The sequence below is a fragment of the Melospiza melodia genome, chromosome 2, assembly GCF_035770615.1.
Source record: "Melospiza melodia melodia isolate bMelMel2 chromosome 2, bMelMel2.pri, whole genome shotgun sequence".
NCBI classification, from domain to species: Eukaryota; Metazoa; Chordata; class Aves; order Passeriformes; family Passerellidae; genus Melospiza; species Melospiza melodia.
In genome coordinates this window covers 25,008,839-25,029,115 of record NC_086195.1, presented here as the reverse complement: position 1 = coordinate 25,029,115, position 20,277 = coordinate 25,008,839, and the positions used below count along the sequence as shown (strand labels likewise).

The following is a 20,277-nucleotide window of genomic DNA, read 5'->3' as shown; positions in this document are numbered from 1 at the left end:
ACTGTGTACAAGGGCTTTCATTGGGTACGCCCAAAACCAAAGCATAATGGAAAGGTCTAACAAATAACAACCAAAGCAGTGATCACACTCACCTCCTTGTTTTCATAAAAACTGCAAGTGTCAGGAACCAAGACCATTCTGCTCATGCTTTGCTGTTTGTGTTGCCACAGAAAGGAAGGGCAGTTTGTTGCCTTGTGCACTGAGTAGCAAGCAGGCACTGGATGGACTTGGTAGTTCTTGGTTTGTGCATGCACATATTTGTATGCTCATTCATTTCCTGCATTTTCTCTTCCAACTTGAATGAATTAAAATGTCCACATCACATATTGACTTCAGGCTGGCAAAAGGCAGAAAGGTTGAATTCCTGTAAAATTGCATACTCATTCACTGTCTGGTTGTATTTAAGAAGCTTGAGTAAGAGACTCAATTACTTGATCTAATTTTTCTTTACTGTAATTTTCCAGAGTATGAGGTTGTGTCAACTGAAAATGGAGGAAGTGATGGTGAAAAGGAGAAATCAATTATCACTACAAATCAAACCCATTCTACTGTGGAAAACCTAAAACCTGACACAAGGTAGCTAAATAATATAATTTTTTAAGTTAATCCAACTAATTTAGACTGCCAGCTGTCTGCCACTTCAAATGGAAATACCTATGGAAATAAGACCTAATCGGTTTTACTCCAGTTTTGATAGAAAAAAAAAAATGTATAGTTTGGTTTAGTTTTTTTGTAAGTTAACAGATAAAATATATTTGAGGAATCTTTAGGAAATTTACAAGAATGTTTGTGGTCTGGACAAGGTGCAGAAGTGACCTATTGTATCAGAAAGACTACTTGTCAAAAGCAAGAAAATTACCATGGGAGGAAAAATGCATTTGTCCAGAATATATAATTTTCTTTCAGTGTCTCAAAAGAACTGGCAAACTAAAAATGAGTAAGTGAATTCCAGTTCATGTGTGCCTCTCGTGCAACTAGTTCAAATAAGCATGATCAGTCTTTAAATAACAAATCTTATTAAAAAGTGTTCTTTTTATGGTAAAATTCAGAGCAGAGAAGAGAACCGTTTGTCTTTTGTTACGTTGTTTACTAATTGCATCAGAAAGGTAATGAGTGACACTTGGGTTTTTCCTGCAAGACCATCCATTTGGCTTTGGTGAATGGATGTTTCTGTTTTAGATAAAATAAGATATAAAGGCATGGCTATTCCTGAGAAGGGAGAAGCTACCATTCACCAACCCCAGCCTCAAAAAGGAAAGACAGGGAAAGCCTTTCTGGATACAGAGGCCACTGGCCAAATATATATAAATTTGATATAAATTGCTTTGCTATAAATTGCAATGGTGCCTGTCCCCCAAGTCTCACCAGATTTAAGGATGTAAAGTCCTCAGAGTGGCTCAGTTCAATAAAACTCCCATTTCAAGCAAAATGTGTGTTTCCTAACAGTGAGGACACCTTGAGAGCTTTGGCAGAAGCACAAGTTACTGTTACCCCTCAAATCCAGGCACACTAAATTCAGGTAAAACAAGAAAGTGGTTAAGACAGGTGTCATCATGTAGACAGTATCTGTTCTGCCAAGAAACATCACATGTCCATCATAAAAGTCTTCTGTCTATCAGGAGCTGCTCATTAGATGAAGGAAATGTGCTTGTGAATAAAACTGACTAAATGGGAGGAAGAGCAAAATTTAAACACAGCTCAGTATTCATTAACAAAGTCCCTGATATGTGTAAAAATTCATCAAGGAATATATTAGACTGGGAAGGAAATGTTTCCATAACTGTCCTCAAAGGGAAGAGCTGTAGAAGAGGTAGAGCTGGAAAAGAAACTTGGCAGAGAAATAGAAATCCCTCCCACAAATGTTCAGCATTTGCAAAAGTACCAGCAATGTATGGAAAGAGAGATGCTCAGCAGCAGAAGGGGGATTAACTGGGAAGAACCTCTTGGCCTGGGAACACTTTGGAGAAACTGACAGGCTGAATTAGAGACCCTGTTTTTTCCAGCTTTCCTGAAGCCCTCAGTGAGGCTTGTGTGAACCCCCTTTGCTGCTCTGAAGGTCCAGTGCATTCAGAGCTAAAGGCAGGTCAAGGCAGATCTAAAGCAGACAGACCTAAACAAAGACTTCCCAAAAAGGCATAAAAAATGTGAATTTGTTATCTGAGCCTTCATGGGTAAGTCTAAACCAGAAAGCCCCTGTAGCAGCAAGCAGTTCAGGGCTGTAGCTGTGCAGATGTGGGCTCTTGAGGAGCTGTACCTGGCAGAGACAGTCTGCTGTCATGTTGGCCAAGGTCAGGCATTCTATTGAGGTACTTCAGGTAGGATATGGTAGTGCCTGGCCCAGAAGCTAAAGAGTTAATTGCAACAACCAACAGGAGGGAAGCAAGACAATTTTTTGGTGTGAAGGGGGAGGCCAAGCAGCAGGGAAAACCTGGGTGCCAGATCATGCTGTTTGTTTGCTTCACTCTTTTACATTCTTCAAATAGGTGATACTGTTGCACCTCTGGGAAGCTCTGCAGCAAGGCAGACACCCTTCTCCCTTTGAGCTGGCCTTTACACAAGGCAGCTTGTAAAGATTAGGAGCTGATGGCCAGACTTGAAATATTTCAGGAATTTGGACAGTGTTAGGGAGGCAACAAAGAGACTTTTACTGTCGCTCATCAAAAATTGCATCTGCGACTGCAGCTGTCAGTAAGTACAAACACAGAAGTTAAATGGATGAGGATTATGGTGTAGTATTCTGTGTGTCCATTTAGCTGTCTGAAAAGTGACTAGATCCAGAAAAAATGCACTGGCTGAAAAAAGAGTTTTGACTTTGAGTACAGTTATCAAGTACATGGTTTTAGCAGTCTCATACCATGACAATATGGAGATGGAAATGAAAATGGACTTTCATAGATGTCCCATAACTTGTGAAGGTGAATTTTAAACAAATCAAGTTGTATATATTATGGAAGTTTGTTGCCTTTCTGTATTATATATGCTAGCTTTATGGGTTCCTGGTGACTTGACTGCAAGTCTGATACTCTGAGATGAAAGTAAAATAGAGATTTGAAAGGACATAGACCTTTTAAATAAATGTGGGGCACAGTCAGCTGCCTTCTAATGCAATGGGTTTTTTTGGTTTTTTTTCTTTAAAAAATGTTTTAGAGATGCCTGTACAATGTGATTTCATTGGAAATCCATCTGGTTTTTGCCCAAGGAAAGACATATCCGTGACATTTTCCACAGTAAGGCACACCTCACAGTTGACAACCACATATTAATTTAAAAGATTTTTCTCCTTTTTACCTAGAGATTTATCAAATGTGGTGATTGCAGGATTTCAAGTTTCAGAAGATTCCTGATAGTTTAAATAACCCAGAAAGTTCAAATCTTGATATCCATTATTTGGTTGGTCAGAGTTCTTGACACTGGTACTCTTGCTGTCACTAAGCTACTGATTGGCTTCAGTCTAGAATTCTGTTTAATTTCATCAGATTTGCTTCTGGCTGTAACCTTTACCTGAAATATCTCAAAGCATGTGGTGGTGTTATGCTATGTGAGCTAGGTAACAATATACATCTTCCTTGTACAGATAGTTAATTGCATATAAATGATGCCTGAAGAAAACTTCCTTTTATTTTATTAATGTCTTCTACTTAAACATTTCTCTTATAGATGTGCTTTTATGATCTAGTATTCACATGTACACAGTGTTGATTATGACTTTGTACTGTAGTTAGCTTTTATTAGCCTTTGTATGATTTCCAAGGAGTTTAGAGTAGGTTCAGATCACATTTCACTCAGCCTCCTGTTCATTATCACACTGAAGCACACACCAAAATTTCTGCAGTATCTTTATTCTTTTAATGAAAAGACTTATTTTTTTTCTGCTGGTTAGTCTGAACAGAGTAGTGAGCTACTCAGTCTTTACTCTGCTGTTTAAACAGTGAGTGTCTGCCACTATGAACCCTGAGCTCAAAGCAGCTGAAAAGGGGCCTGGACCAGGTCACCTTCATAGGTATCTTACAGCACAGATTATTTATTGTAAAATTGGACCTTAGGGGCAGTTTCTGGTCTTGTAGATCTCAGTTTCCTCCAGTTTTTTTAATGCAGGCAGAGGTGGCTTAGTGTGTTAATGCAAATGTCATTTCTATCTTAGCCAAAAAAAAAAAAAATGAGAGAAACAAATGCACTAGTATGAGCTAACAATTTTTCATCCTCCACATGGAAATTCTGTGATACTTATGGTGAGAAATGCAGTGTTTATTCCACTTGGAAAAGAGTCAAACTGCAAGACTGATCGTTTTGGTCAAAGTAGTTACAGTCTAATTTCCAAGGAGCCATTTGAGGAATGAGACCTGCAATATTCCATCTCAGTTGTCATACAGGTCTCCTGTTCCTGAATTTCCCTAAAAGGCTGCTACATTGGAACTCCCAGTGGGAGTACCACTGGCATGCCCAGGACTCTGCTCTTTCTTTGTTTTACATTAAAATTTCATAAGAAAGCATTGCAGCAATTTCTCCTATGTTAATAGTCAAGCAAGATCTTTCATATGCGAGTCAAGATAAGGTTATTATCCAAAATTTTCAGTATTTTCCTCCTTGAGCTGCTTGTTTGTAACAAACATTGAGAGGCCTGAGAGAGAAATGGGCTTACTGTGGTTTTTGTTGTCTTAATTCCATCTCTTCTGTAGTAATAATGGTGTTCCTCTGCATATTCTCCTTGGAAAAAATATTGGATTCACTGGTCTGGGGTTTTTTCATGGACTTTCCTAGCCTAAAATATTAAATGCAGATGTTGTTTGGGTTTTTTTTTCCAATGAGATTTTTTGTTATTTCTGCTGGTTTCTCTGCCAAAATATGTAGTTCTTATTTCTGTATCCCTGCCCTATCTTGAAGCCCGTTTTTTTTGGGTCAGTGTACATTTTCTCTTTCATGCTGGTGGTTTGTTTAAGGGCAGTGTAGCCCATAGCACAGACCATAGTGTCCAGGAAGTTCTACAGCCCAAATTTCTATACAATCCTTCAAAAAAGAGCCTGAAGACTGCTGAAAACTGCTCTCATGCATGTTGGTGATGGGAGTAATTGGAAGGTAGTAAAGAAAAATATTAAGACTTGTCACAAATAGCTCTAGGGAAGTTTGAGTAGCCATTGGAGGACATGTCCCATCAGCCTACTGCTGTAGAAAAAGAGTATTAATAAGAAAAAAAAAAACTTGTGATACTTGCATTCCACAGTTTTGTATAGCTTCCCATTAGGTGCTGATCTGCTTCCCCATTAATAATTTTGATTTCAAATATACTCTTCTCCTTTTTAAGTGTTTTGAGTGGTTTCTGCTGGATTTTTGGGGTTGATTGTGTCCTAAGGCTGTTATCACCTTTATCTAATATTGGTTTTTATTGTAGTTAGTACCCAAATGTTCTAATCACATACAAGGAAAAACCCAAGAAAACCTCTATCAATGCTTTTGTTTGAGAGTTTAGCTTTTGTTAACAGCAAGGGTCAAGAGATAGAAACTATAAAGGAAAATGCAGCAAAATTCAGAAAGTGACAGAAAAGTGCTGGAGGTTTCTATTTGTTTTATTAAAAAACTAACAGATATTGTACTAAACTGCTGTTGATATCGGTGTCCATGGATAAGCATTTCCCATTTTTCTTAGTCCTTCTTCCAACTTTGTTATGAGAAAAATTCTTCAAACAAGCATACCAGTTCATTCTCTGTCTTTTTCTCTCTCTCTCTCTTTCTCTCTCTCTCTTTCTCTCTCTCTATTTCTCTCTGTCTTTTCCTTTCCTCCTTTCTTTCCTGGTCATTCTGCCATCCAAGCACACTCTGCAGACTCAGAGGAGCTCTGTGTACAGAGCCCTGCACAATTGCCATCCAACACCAGCATCTCCCCAGAAATAGCCCCAAAGTCCCAGCACTGTACTCAGCTGCTCAGGTTCTCCTATTATGGTGAAAATCTTTCTTCACATATTTTCAGTTCTGCAATCTTCAATCTTCTCCTTCTGCATGATTTGAAAAATGCAGGAGCAGCTGCATTTGCCAGAGTTCCATGTGCTATAGCGATTTCCTGTGGTGGAAAAATACACTCCAAGTAGTAATTACTGCAAGTCAAGTCCATTTCATCTGCACAAGGACTTTCACTGTCTCACTTAGTTTGGGAGGATTTGGAAGGCCTGGTCTCCAAAAGTTTCTAGGATAGCAATCTTATAGATGTTAAGGGTCTGAGGCATGAGATTGCTGCTTACATAGGACAGCAGAGTTTTGGAATATTAGGCAGGCAGATATAATGATGGAATATAGACTCCAGTTTCTTGTTTGTAGCTATGATATTTTCTGAAAATCCTTTTCTTTAAGATTTTTCCTCCTGAGAAGCTGAGAGGCCTCAGGAACAAAATGTAAACAATGGTTATCTGCTGCTGTGGAATGCAACAGGTGGATCTGTGATTGGTCTCATAGAGTTGTTTCTAATTAATGACCAATCACAGTCAGCTGGCTCAGACTCTGTCCGAGCCACAAGCCTTTGTTATTCATTCCTTCCTTTTCTATTCTTAGCTAGCTTTCTGATGAAATCCTTTCTTCTATTCTTTTAGAATAGTTTTAATATATTATATATCATAAAATAATAAATCAGCCTTCTGAAGCATGGAGTCAGATCCTCGTCTCTTCCCTCATCCTCTGACCCCTGTGAACACTGTCACACTCGTTAGGTAAATTTAATTAAGCAGCAGACATGGATTCTATTAATTTTGATGTACATTCTTCTCGAAACTCTGAGCACTTTTCCCCTTCTTTGTGGTTTCTATAGCAGTGCATAACAGACCAGATGGTACACTTTTTTACCATTTTAATTATATTTTTTCAGATCTTTCACCTTACACAAAAAAGGTGTGTGGATTGTCTTCTATTAATACAGCCACAGAATAGCTTTAAAAATACAGTAAACTATGTCATATTGTGATCCCAGTCTGCCATTTCCTTCCTCTCCTTTTCAATGTTCTGTCAACTAACTAATTCTCTTCATCCCCAAAAGTGGCTGTTTATTATTTTTGTACTGTGGAAGCCACTGGTATTGTTTTAGGATTGAAATTGGCAGAGGAAAGGAACCTGTGATGCTTGTAAAAACACACACCACAGAACTGTAGAACTGCATGTATTTTAGCTTCTAAAATTTCCTTTTAACATTATTAATAAGAGGCTTCCCTAATTGACTGAGCTAAACTTTGGACATTTCTTTATTATTTTTCTTTTCTCCGATTTTCTTTATATGTTTACATAGGCTGAAATCTCTATCTGTAGATTTCAGTTCTTTATTTAAATTTTGCCCTTATTTTCCAAGCTGTGGTTTGGTCTTTTGCAGAGAACCTAGTGATCTCTAAACCACAATTTGAAAAACAGGGCTTGGAAAATAACCTTGTTTTTGTCTCTTTGGAATTAGAGAATTGATGAGTCCAAGTTCATAGACTAAAGATTTTTGGGAACAAGACTGATTCCTATGAAGAACGTTGCCCAATGCAGCACAAAGTAGAGCATATCAACTATTGAGAACAATGTATTTGCTCAAAAATCAGCAAAAATGCATACAAAGGGACAAAACCAGTTTATTATCACCCATGAGATCAAATCATAAGCTGCCCATAAAGCAATAGAACATTCCATCTTGATGATCACTATTACAATAATAGCTTTAGGTCAAGTGTTCCTTCTGTGAAGGAAGCAGGAAAACTTTGCAGTCTTCCATCTCTAGGTGTGGATTAATTTTCTACATGTTAAAAACTGTATCATCTAGCTATTACTTTATCCCCCAACATATTAGGAAATCTTTGTTTGTGCTTCAGTTATTCTTCAGAAAGAATCTCTGACTCCTTTGCTACTGTTATCTACATTATGATATTTCCTACCAGATAGGAACACTTATTGACCAAAAAAGTTACTGTACCATGTGGCCAATGTGAATACTAACTACTTAAGTTCTATTTTTAAAAGCATGTTTTTGTTTAAGCAATTTGAAGTTGAGAATGAAGATTTATAAATTTCTTAAATGGATTGTTTAGTTAATGTCTCCCTCCTACTGTGGGGTAGTATGGGTAGTTCCAAATTCTCTTTCAGCATGTTTAAATAAATGTAAAGATTTCTCCAAATAGACTTTTTCAACTCAAAACAGGCCCATGTTTCTCTTAGCAATATCCATGAATTTCCACAATGCATCTGTTCAGCATACCAGTCTATATAAGTATTTCTCTCAAAAAGAAAAGAAAACCCTAGAAATAAAGGCAATTGCTTAAGCAAGCAATTTTAAAGTTAAATATTGTCTTAGAAGTACAGTGGATGGAAAACAGTTGCTGGGTTCTGCATGAATACTCCACTGAGGTTAATTAGCTCAGGTTTTGCGGGAGCCAAGGAGGAATGAAAGGTAATCCAAAGTTTGGATTGAGTTATTCTTCTGGGGAACTGCAAATGGAGTTTACAAATTTCCAACTGTGCAGAGTGTGGTATGGGGGTTTTCTTTCTTTAGAAAGTTGCTGTTTGGAAATGGTTCCAGCAATACATTGCAATGCTATGTTACAGTCACAAGCTACCAAAATTACCATGGGTAAATAATCCCTCTCAAGTCAAGAGCTGAAGGTTTAGTTGCCCACTTCTGGGGCTCCCATTTTTTATGTGTTTACAGCAAAATGCCTCTAATTTGGGGCCTGTTTTCCAGGCCTACAGTCCCTTTGACTCGTGTCCTGTCACTGAAGAAGGGACCCTCTCTGTTAGGAGAGATTCACCATGAATCAGAGTATGGGAGATGTCCCTCTGCACATGGCACTTCCATTGGTAATCAAGCACTCAGAGCTGGGGGAGGCTTAAGAAGAGGAGGCTGGTTTGGATTTTTTTCCTCAGTCATGTTGTTTTCACAGCGCTGTGTTTGGTTCCCAACACAGTGATGAAAAAGGATCGTGAGATCACCACAGCACAGGCCAGTGTTGTGCCACATCAGTAAAAACACATGCAAAAGAAACTCTGCACAGTGTCTTGTCATTGCTTCATATACTTATTATTAACATACATTCAAGCAATTGGATCTTTGCCTTGGCTGAGCTCCTGTCCTGGAAGACTTGCCCTGTGTTTTGCTACTGGTCCTGTCTGTCACTGTGGGTGGGCCTGACAGACATTGAATTGGAGGTTTGTGCTCTTAAAAAAGCAAAAAGTACAAATAAATAGCAATGCCCTTTACTCAGTCTCTACTTATCAGGTTGCCTCAGACCTCATCTGAACTTGGTCCCTTTGCCAGAATTGAAACTGTTGTGTGAGAGGAGACAGACAAGTCAGTGTTGAATTAAATCAAATATTAATAGTATGTGTGCATAGAATTATCAAAAGGACTGGTTAATATAGGACAAAAATGTCTCAGTGGTTTTGTGGCAAGAAATTGATTTTTTGTTCTCCAGAAGGGGAGTAGCCCCAATATACATGTTAGTTGCTTGCTCCAGACTATTCAAGAATGCTTAGTTTTGCAAAATTTTCATGTCTTCTATTTTATTCCCCAGTTATGAATTCCACGTGAAACCCAGGAACCCCCTTGGTGAAGGTCCAAGTAGCAATGTTGTGTCATTCAGTACTGAATCAGGTAAGAACTTCCAAAGATCAGACCACCATTTACAGCACTTTTAGTACCCATGTTTGTGGGATGCATGAAAGGCTCTCTCACTTCATTTTGTGCATTCAGTCCTGCTCTTTGCTGTCTCCTGATTGGCTTTTTACCACCATGCCTGAAAAGTCAGCCTGGGATCAGAACTGTGTTGTGTGGGGATGTAAGATGGACAGACTGCAAGAGAGAAAAACAGAGGAACATTGTCTGGTATTCATTGCAAAGAAAATTACTTCATCCTTAGAGAGGACTCAGTCAGTTAAGATTTATATTCCTGACCTTTTTGCATCTATCCAACTCATTAACAGCTTCTGGATGGGAACATTAGGGTTTTTTTGGGCTGGTGTGTTCATAGGTGTTTTTGTACCTGTTCAGTAAGGCTGCTGTAAACAGTGATGCTGTTTGGCTGAAATAGGGATTGAGAAAGAGCTGTTGTGAAAAGTCAGTGTCCCAGTAGGTCCCCTTCCATCCTGTTTACTCCCCAGTGAAACTCTTTAAGAGGTATATACAAGCCTGTTTTGGCCACTGGTTGGTTCCCAGGTGAAGTTCTCTCTGACTCACAGGTGAGAATCAGAGAACTTTTGCTTTGCCTGTTCTTGCTGACTTGTTGACTTTAGGCAAGCAAGATACCATCTTTTGTGCAGAAGTGTTTATTGCTTGGTGGTACTGAAAGACCACATAAAACACAAAATGGATTTAGCCTTTTTAAAGGGACTTTCTCAATCTGTGTTTTGAGCCAGGTGTAATAATTTAATAGTCCTCAACTAGTGCTGTCACTGATGGATGAGAATTTTGGCTGAGCAAAGGAGGAGGAGTGCAGACTATGCCACACATATTTAAAACCTCTGAATACACTCTTTGTAATTCTAGATTGTTAAAAGTGAAAAAAACATTTGCACCAAGTGCAATTTTCATGAATGACAAGGCTTATGTTCTGTCTCCTATTTAGTTTGGACAAATAAAGCATGCAGTTTTGTTTTTTCTTAATAGCACACATCCATTTCTCACCTTTGGGCTTTCAAAGCCAAGTTTTTTGTGGCAAGTATTACAGATGTGCCCTTTTTATTATTTAGGTTTTGAAATTGAAATTTTAATAAGACACAGTACAGCTGGTTACAGGTTTAAAGTCTTGTTTTTACTAGAGCTCTGCTTGGCTGGTGTTGTCCCATAAGTAAAATTATTAAAAGTCCATTGATACTGGAGTTTCACACAAGAAATATATTTCTTCTAATTTAATTTAATACAAAATTTAACTTCACTTCCAAAACTCTTTCTGTTTCACAAATTACAGCTTACGTCAGCTGTAAAAAATCACTTACCAATGCTTTTCCATAGAATTATTGGAAACGCTCATTTTACAGTGTCTGATTGAATGTTTGTTTTCTTCCCCCAGCGGACCCAAGAGTGAGTGAGCCAATTTCAAGTAAGTGTTTTATACATAAATCTGATCAGCAGTTTTTTCAGAAATGAGATAGCAGAATTTTACAAGGAGGGTGGCTCTGCTGCACCAGCTGGATGAGCTACAGAATCAAACAGCATTCACACACAATTTCACTCCTTCCACCCATGCTCCTGCCAAGGAATTCGTGCAGGGCTGTTTGTTTACCTGAGCATAAGGCAATCAACGTGATGTGGAGCTCCCATGGCAGCTGGGATGGCTTCAAACCAACGTACACAAATGAGCCAAAGACAGCCTCACATTTTCTCAACCTTGTCATTAAAGCAAAGAAAGCTCTGCAAAATGAATAAGCTATTCCACACTTTTTAAGTGAGTTAACAGAGCACAACTTGGAGGATTCTATTTATCTTTGTGTTTTAGGAAAATTTTCTGCTTCAGAAGGTTTGATCTAGCTCTGCCTTAGGCCACTTAACAAGACTCTTCCTGTCCTTGATGGAAGGTGGACTGAGCTTTTGAAGAAGACCCGGGATCATTGGAGCAAACTGGGCTGCTTTTTGTATTTGCAATAGTCATCACTTTCACTTTGACAAATACTGTGGCATCATTTTTCTCCATATAATTAATGGCCCTTCATTTTTGTATGTATTTTTGTTAGATCACAGTTTGCTGCAAGTTGATTGTCTTGGCTTGAATGCACTGAAGAATGGTGACTGAATCGCACACTTCGTAAATGAGAGTATTTCCCATACAAACATTTTCCCCCTAACAGGGTCCTAGAATGAACCTATTCCAAACCTGCACCAGAGGACAGCAGGAGGAGTTCACAGCACCAATTGTATCTGCATACTTTGGTGCTCCCCTGAAATATTTCTCATGTTCAAAATGCAGGTGTCATGGTACATTCTGCTTCACCAAGGTTTCTAATTCTAGTTATTCAAATGCATTTGTTGTGTGTAATTTTGTATGCAGCATCATACTTCAGCCTCTTTTTTCCTCTCCTGCAGTGGGGAAAGATGCAATCTGGACTGAAATCCCATTCAATTCAGACTCATACTCAGAATGCAAAGGCAAACAATATGTAAAGAGGACTTGGTATAAGAAGTTTGTGGGTGTGCAGCTGTGCAATTCTTTGAGATACAAGATATACCTCAGTGATTCACTTACAGGTAAGAAACATTCAAATCAATGCTGTCCATATTATGCATTCCTGAAAGATGTTATGGTTTCTGAAATAAAAGGTTTAACAAGATGAGCTCTGCTGAAGCGTGATCAGATTTGTTTGATTTAGTCCACAGATTAACCATAAACAGTAATCTGCTTGTGCTCAGTAACGACTGATATGTTTGATACTGAGTTTTCAGACACCAGAGGAATCTCTCTGTGGTGATAATCTGATTTTAAGTACCTGTTTATATGCTGGGGATCATACAGAAAACAAATAAAATCAGAGTGAATAGCATATATTGTAAAACAGCCAAACTGGTGTTTAATTATTAATTAGAGAATAATTATTAATTAGAATTATTAATTAGCGGATCAGGACCTCATTTTATACCAGGATTACACCTATCATTTTCACTCCTTTCGGTAAATATCTGGTTACTTCATTACTGGGAGGCTTATAAATACATGACTATAACTCTAGTCAACAGGTTTTACCCACCTGCTTTGAAATTTTTGTGTTGTTTTCATATTCCCAATTTTTGCTTATGATCTTTTCTTCTCACCTTTTTGTTTTCCTCATATTATATTTCATTACTAAGGGAAACTTCTGGCCTTACATTCTCAAGTTTTGTTCGGTGTTTTAAGGCCAGTTGAGTGTGATGTGTTTAAGACCTGAATCAGGTGACACATGCTGGGGAAACAGCCTTTGAGAAATGTTTTTCAGTTAGTGGATAGGAGATCTTTGTGTCTCGTGCAGCTTGTCCAAGCTGTATCTGCTACATTGAAAAATACGTTAACTTCTTATAATGCATCCCAAGCTCCTGGCTCTCTTCTGTATGAAGTCTCTTACCACAGACAGCTCTGTGACAATGGCATTAGCATGGCATCTGAGCACAAAGACATGTGGGAAATGCCTTTTGAGTGCAAGTCAGGCAAGTGTGTTCAACACATCCCATTGAATTAGCTGGGGCGAGACTGTGGCTGGAAGAATCCACTTTCATACCCTAAAGTTGCCCTCACAGGAGCAGGGCATGGAAAGAATATGGAAGGAAAAGAGCAAGGGAGTGTAGGGCAGCCCATGTTGCCATAATTTTAAGCTTCCCTGCCTTGCATCCAGCACCGTTCTCTGATGAGCAGAAAAGGAAGGAAGGCCTTGTCATTAATAGTCAGTACAATATTCCAAATGTAAATAATATCTTAGATATTTTGTGAATAAAAGAGGATGTTTTGAACAGATGTATCATTCATTCAACTGTTGCTGTACTAACCAGCTGTGATCAAATGACAAGCCCTGGCAATGATGTGTCCCAAAACCAGCCAGCAGAGGAAATAGCAGTGCTAATCTAGCAGGACTGGACTTCAGCCCTAAATCAAGTGAATTAACACTGCAGTGAAAGCAACTCCAATCTGAAAAGTTTAATATCAGGAGCCCATTTTCCTATTTTCATTAGATTGTTTTTGTTCTTGCTGGAAGGGTGTTGGTTTAACCTTGTTGGAAGAAGATGAGATAGACACACTGTTTTCATTATACTTCTAAGCCTGGTTCTTGCACTTGAATTGTTACAACCAATGCTGACCAGTTGTCACAATATTTAAAAGAAGTGAAATATTTATGTAGAAGGAAAGCTGCTTCTGCCTTGTTTGCTAAGTGAGGCCTGTGTGTGTGAGTGAGAAGTTTCCCTGTTTGAAACCAAGCTCTGCTCTGATGTGTCTCATGGCCACCTCACCTGGCCATGTCCCTAAGGCCAGGAAGTGTCCCTGCAAGCACCAGCCAGCTGCACCAGGTGTGCACTGAGCTCTGAATTCCACTGGACACTGAAAAACCTTCCAAAGCTTTGCTGTTGAAGCCGGGTAATTGCCTGGAAGCTTGGGGACTCTGTACATGCCATTGTATAAGGCAGGCAGCAACCGTATCTTTGCATGCTGTTTTTTAGCATGGATTTATTCTTCTAGTGCTGTGGAATTTATAATGTATAAAACAAGGTTTGTATGTAAGATTGTAAGGCCGCCCACAAGGGAACACTGGCGAAAAATACCTGACTTTTTTTCTAGAAACCAGTTATTTGTTAGCTGAATGGTTTTAAGTGTGTTCTTTTATTACAGAAATAATTGGGCAGTAAGAATGTAATAGTCACTGAGAATGCTGCTAATTTATGAAGCCCAATTGTTTGAGTTATGCATAGGTTAATCTGTGGGCCAGAGGAATATGTGTGTATCTGCAAGTTACTGTGCTGGTGTTAGCCATTAAAATATCTGGCTTATTCTCTCTCTTATGGAGAAAAACTGATCTCCTTTACACATGCCAGGACTGTTCCGTAAACCAGCATCTACTGCTGACCTCATTTAACAGTCCTCCAGAGCAGTCACTGTAGGCATTCCAGAAAAGCAAGCCACCTAAAAATAAGTATTTATTGAGGGAAGGAAAAAAAGAAATTCTATGTGTGACCTTCAACAGCTGTGGAAAAAAAAAAAAGGCTTTCTTGGGCAGCCTGAATGTTCTTAATTTCAGAGCAAAAAATTTGCTGAGAGGAACTCCCTCTGACCAGTTCTCCTACGGAAAAAACATGTTTGCAGCCAAAGCTAGATAGCAATAAATAATTTTGTAAAGCTAGAGAAGAACCACATGCACAGAGGCCATCAAATGGAGGTGAGAAATTTTGGCAAAGTATTGCTCAGATCACAAAAACATTTGAGTTTATTGGTGGGCTGCTTTTTTTATTAATTGCTCTTTGATAGCAGTATTATAACCCACCCCACCACCTCTCAAATGCCCAGACTGGCATGGATTCAAGGCTCCAGGACATCCAGTATCTACTGAGCAACTGGACTTTCTACCTAGCTTATACCTCCATCCTGAGCCTTTTTCTAAATTCTCTCACCTTTCCTTTCAACATCTCAACCAAAGGTTGAACATATTGAGAACTAAATGCTGTGAAAGAAGATTTGAAAGAATGGTAAGTTTATCTACAAAGGGGTCCGTCCCAGGTTTGGGAAGAGAATGTAGCATGCTCTCCTCCATCTTCTGAACTGAGTTTTACTAATGTCTTGCAAATCAAATCAGCAAGTAAAAACATCTGTCAAAGCTCCTTCACTGTGCCTGTTAACAGGATAAGCACAGTCTGTAAGGTCAGCACATGCTACATGGGACACTTGAGACCTTGATTTCTACTCAGTTGCAGTCAAGTGTCCTGTTAAGCAATCCTGCAAGCAAATACATGGGCACACTCCATGCTCTGGATAAGGACTTAGTGTCTGAGGTCATCTATATGTTAAGGGCTATCACTTGCACATACATGTTGTAAAAATATGATGATTTATAAAACAGGCCTTGGCTGTGTTAGGAGGTGGTCTGTAAAAACATCTCTGAAGGTACTGGGGGCTTCCTGACAGGGAACCAGGCCTGCCCTCCATTCAAATCACTACCAAAACTTGCGTTTTGATGATGTTCTTGGTAGTAACAGAATTTCTCTTACTGTATGAAATGTAAGGAGCGGGAAAAATTATGTCCAGGCATAGATTTTGGCCAGGAGTGGGGCCTTAGCCTTGAGCACTTGGAGCCTGCATGTCATGTTCAAATTACAGCTGCAGGTCCTGAGAGGAAAAGAATCATAGCATTCACCTTGGCTTCTCCACAGAGGAAAGAGCACAGCCAATTGCCTCTGGTGGTTTTTGGAAATAGCCTTCACTAACTCTGCTGCTTCTTTGCTTTCAGGAAAATTTTATAATATAGGAGACCAGAGGGGCCATGGAGAAGATCATTGCCAATTTGTAGACTCATTCTTAGATGGAAGGACAGGACAGCAAGAAGATCTGCCAGTCAAAGATGGTAATTCCCAACACCTGTACCTGTAGCAAACCTGGGCAATTCCTTTCTTTGTTTCTATTTCCTGCCAGTGGATTCCATGCCCACTGCTGGTGGGCCATGAAAGGAGCTGCCAGCTATGCAGGCAGAAGAGGGCCAAGAAGTTCTTTGACAGTGAATGATAACTTATTAAGACAGTTATGTATGGGTTCTGTTAGGTAGCAAACAGCCTCTCTCCTGTTTAAAACAGCCCTACAAATTATTCACAGTTGGTATTACATATTTAAACCCAACCACAAATTTGAGTTTGCAGAGAGGCATTAAGTGGTGTGTTCAAACTAGCAAGGTTGATTTAAAGCACAGTATGTTATTAGCTGGGCATTAAATACCTTGTTTGGTACTAATGAGAAACTGAAAATTTATGGCCGGAAAATATAATTCATGCTGCAGTAATTCTGTGTGTACTGATTGCAAAAGGGTGCCCAAAATTCCACTCTGGTCTAAGTGGACATGACACTGGATGTGCTAAACACAGCTGTGATCTGCTTGGCTATTTTGTATCCATTGCTGAGATAGAAGAAATTTGTACTTCTGTCAGCTGCAGTCCTGCCTTGCTGCTGGCAGCAGTGCCAGGGTGAGGTGCTCTGTTCCTTGTGGGGTAAGAGCTCAGGCTGTGCTGGGACGTGCACGCGTGCTGAGCGTGTCATGGAACATTTCACTGAGGAAAACAGCAAAACAGCTTTCAGTACAATATCAGCATGATGACCAAACCTTCCTTACAAAACACCCCACATGAGTCCAGGTACGCGTCAAGGTAGGTGTGGGAGATGAATGTGAAGTTCCTAAGTCTTTCACAAGTTTTTCCAAAAACAAAGTTATTGAACAGTCTGAAGGGTGCTTGTTTATGTGTTTTGTGTGTTTCTTCTAAAGAGGTTTTTGCTTTTTCCTTCCCAGTCAGTGCTGCCCATCCAAAATGATATTTTGCGTAAGAGATGGTCAGAATCCAATTTGCATTGCCAGGACAGCAAACTTCTCAGTTGTACCAGATTCACAGGATTAAAAATATTTGAATATTTTAAAAAAATTTTACCTAACAGTTTAAAATACACATATAAACAATTTAATTTCAGCAACTGGATTTGAGAGAATTCATGAACTATGATCATTTTTAGGCCAAAATAAACAACAACAGAAGAAAACAAAAGACTTCACCTTTTCAGCAGCTTGTATTTCCAGCAAATGAACTGAACAAACCAACAGACCAATTGTTCTTAACTTGCAGCAGATTGATTTCTGAAATAACTTCACATATTTGACCTGAAGTGCTGTGAGAGAATCAGAGTGAAAAAAAAAACAGGATAGGGACATGTTGTAGGATAATGTGTAGGAAAGCTGGCTCCCTGTTCTTGAGGTATGGTTTATAGGGTGTTTTAAAAGATACATTGTGTATATTTGACCCGAAGTGCTGTGAGAGAATCCCGGCTGATGCCATCTCAGAATTTTTTGTGTGTGGCTCCAGCCACACATACATTCCTTATGGTCAGGTTGGATGGAGCCCCAGTTCCTCATTTTAATTTCTTACCTAATGTTAATTGTTTGAATGGGAAGCAAATGTGTTGTCAAAAGCACCAGAGTGAAAACAGGAGGATGATTTGGATGGGGAGATGCTGTGAACTTTCCCCAGTGGCCGGGTTTTATTGAGGCTCACTGCAGTGTCAAGCTGCACAGTGGGGACTATTTGTCACTGTCACTTTGCAGTGCAGAGCTGCCTCCTGTTCCGAGAGCCCAGCACAGCCAGAGGAAGGACAGAGGGGCACAGGCTGTGCCCAGCCAGCCCCACCCACAGCAGGGTGCTGGGATCTCCAGGGAGGCAGGCTTCAGCTCTGTGCTGCCATCCCAAGCACTTTTGCTTTGAGCTGGGTGGGCAAACTGCAGAGTGCTGGTGGATGTAGGGGCAGCGAACAGCTCTGCTTGTGGCAGGTGGGTTTAAAGGCTTGGTGACTATTTCAGCCACACACTGAATTGTTAGTTACAGACTTCTCAGGGAACCAAAGCACGGTCCTGTCCTGAGAGCTTTGTGCCAACAAAACTCTCTTCTCTGTTGCAGGGTTTTTCAGGGCAGTTCGTCAGGAACCCGTCAAATTTGGGAAGATAGGCGGGGAGACTCAGATTAACTACGTGCGCTGGTACGAGTGTGGCACATCGATACCTGGCAAGTGGTGATGCCACACACAGAGGGTGCCAAGGCCCCGCTGCCCAGCGCCGGCTGCAGGAAGGCAACGCTCACAGGGCTGGCCGATGTGCAAGGCTTGCACCAGTCTAATGCCAATACTGCGTTAATTGTGTAATAGTGTAGGCTGCTTACTGTAGTTATCCAGTGTTACAAATTTGTTTTTAGAATTTAAAAAGAAAAAACAACACAGGCTAGGGACATGTTGTAGGATAATGCATAGGGAAGCTGGCTCCCTATTCTTGAGGTATGGTTTATATGGTATTTTAAAAGATACAGTGTGTATATTATTTATCACGGTGTTGTAATAAATGTTTAAGGCACAGATATGCCAGAGTTGGTCATGGAATGCAATGTGCGTTAGTTTTAAATATTCACTGGTCCTGTAATGCAAGTGCCATAAGCTACCCATCCTAATCCATCTGTAACATCTCCCAGTCATAAATTATAGAAAAGATCCTATAATTTTTAATATCCTGCAGCCAGTAAACTTGAAGCACTTTCTCCTTACATGTTCAAACAGTTTATGCTCCTGCCAAAATGCCAGGTAGGTTGCTGTATGTGCAGCTTTAAATGATAAAGTTCAGTGGAGTTTTCTTCCATGTCTGTTTTCAAATGTTTCAGCCCCAGCCAAAGCCATGTTCAGCCTGTCACTATGGAGGCAGAGCCTGGCAGTGGCTGGCAGGGAGGGCTGGTGTTTTCTAACTGAAGTGGACAGGTACATATGTACATGGAAAGAAAAAACAAAGCTGGCCTCTACAGCTGGGGCTTTTCAGGAAAATGTCATTTTCAGAGTCTGACACTTACTGGTTCAAAAGCCAAATGTATGTACCATGCAAGGGGACTTGGAAAGACAAATGAAAGAGGAAGAAGAATAAACTAATTATAAGAGCATGATCAGGTTTATTTTATTTAAAAAGAAAAATTCTGGTTTAAAACAGTTTTCATTGGGGACAAAGGGGAAATACTGATAACTGAACTTTAGAACTGCTTTACAGTTATTTTAATTAAAACCTCTTCCAAAGCTACTTGTTGTACTGCTTGAACATTTATGAACTAAATAAAGAGATGTAGGTTTTTTTTAAGGTGTTATTCATTACCTTACTAATGTATTGAAGAAATATGAACAGGAACTACCAGATCTATATAGTAGTCATTTATAGAAAATGCCTTATAAAGTACATTGCAGGTACACTGTACTCCTAATAAAATATTTTTTAATCAAGTGGTTTTTTTCAAGTGTTTTACATGAAAACAAGGCTTAGTTTCTGTGGTAAATGCTGTTATTCAGAACAAACTGCTTGCTGGAACCAAGCCCCTGTTAAATGGCCTAATGAACATGGGGTGTGTTCAGTCCAAGAGCAGAAATGGGAGGAGATACAGCCACAGCTTACTGAGTAATTGGGCACAGCACTGTTTAAGGATGCTGAAGGTAGGAATATTTTCACTCAACTTCCTAATTTGTCTTTAGGAGAGCTCAAGCAGCTTGCCCCAGCTTATTTTTTATTCCCCGCTTAGTTTTACATATTCCTAGAATCTGCAAAGTGGAAAATATTAACTGGGAAAATGTTTTGCTCTCTGCTGCAGTGTGGTCTATTGACTTCATTACAGCCCTTGATCTGCTTTTTCTTGGCTCAAAAGTGAGTCACTAGGATTGCACTCCCAAGTTCTTCGGGGTGGCAAAGAACCTGTGGAAAGTTGGGGGGTTTTTAAGAGCTCTTTTTTTAAATTACCCATTTGGTTCAAATCTTCAAGTAAAAAATGAATTCTCTCCCACACCTTGTTAAAGCAAAATTGATAAGAGACTTTAAGATTTTACAGATTGGTTTCTAATTATTTGGTAAAAGAGTCACTTGACAATTAATGACAGCAGACAGCACAAAACCAGCCCCTGCTGTGAAACCTCTGTGCAAGCCAGCTGCAGTCCCAGCACCTCTCCATTTCCACACCCAGCAATCTGCCTCTCCTCCTACAGACCCCAGCACCGCTGCTCTTCACCACAAATCTCTGCACCCAGCATGCACACTGGTCTTAGCACACTTGTCTTCTAAAATCAAGATCAGGCA

At 39.6% G+C, this 20,277-nt stretch overlaps 1 protein-coding gene across 37 annotated transcripts in view; it reads left to right on the top strand.

The window, feature by feature from the left end:
- Positions 1-19,436, top strand: part of ABI3BP (ABI family member 3 binding protein) — a 137,513-nt gene extending 118,077 nt beyond the window's left edge. For all 37 annotated transcript variants that reach the window (XM_063148142.1, XM_063148141.1, XM_063148143.1 and 34 more), the window contains 6 exons: positions 465-576; positions 9,516-9,595; positions 11,010-11,039; positions 12,020-12,181; positions 15,892-16,005; positions 18,089-19,436. In XM_063148142.1, coding sequence (XP_063004212.1) covers positions 465-576; positions 9,516-9,595; positions 11,010-11,039; positions 12,020-12,181; positions 15,892-16,005; positions 18,089-18,204 — 614 coding nt within the window. In that variant the 3' untranslated portion in view covers positions 18,205-19,436. The remainder of the gene's footprint in view (positions 1-464; positions 577-9,515; positions 9,596-11,009; positions 11,040-12,019; positions 12,182-15,891; positions 16,006-18,088) is intronic.
- Positions 19,437-20,277: the final 841 nt, after the last annotated feature.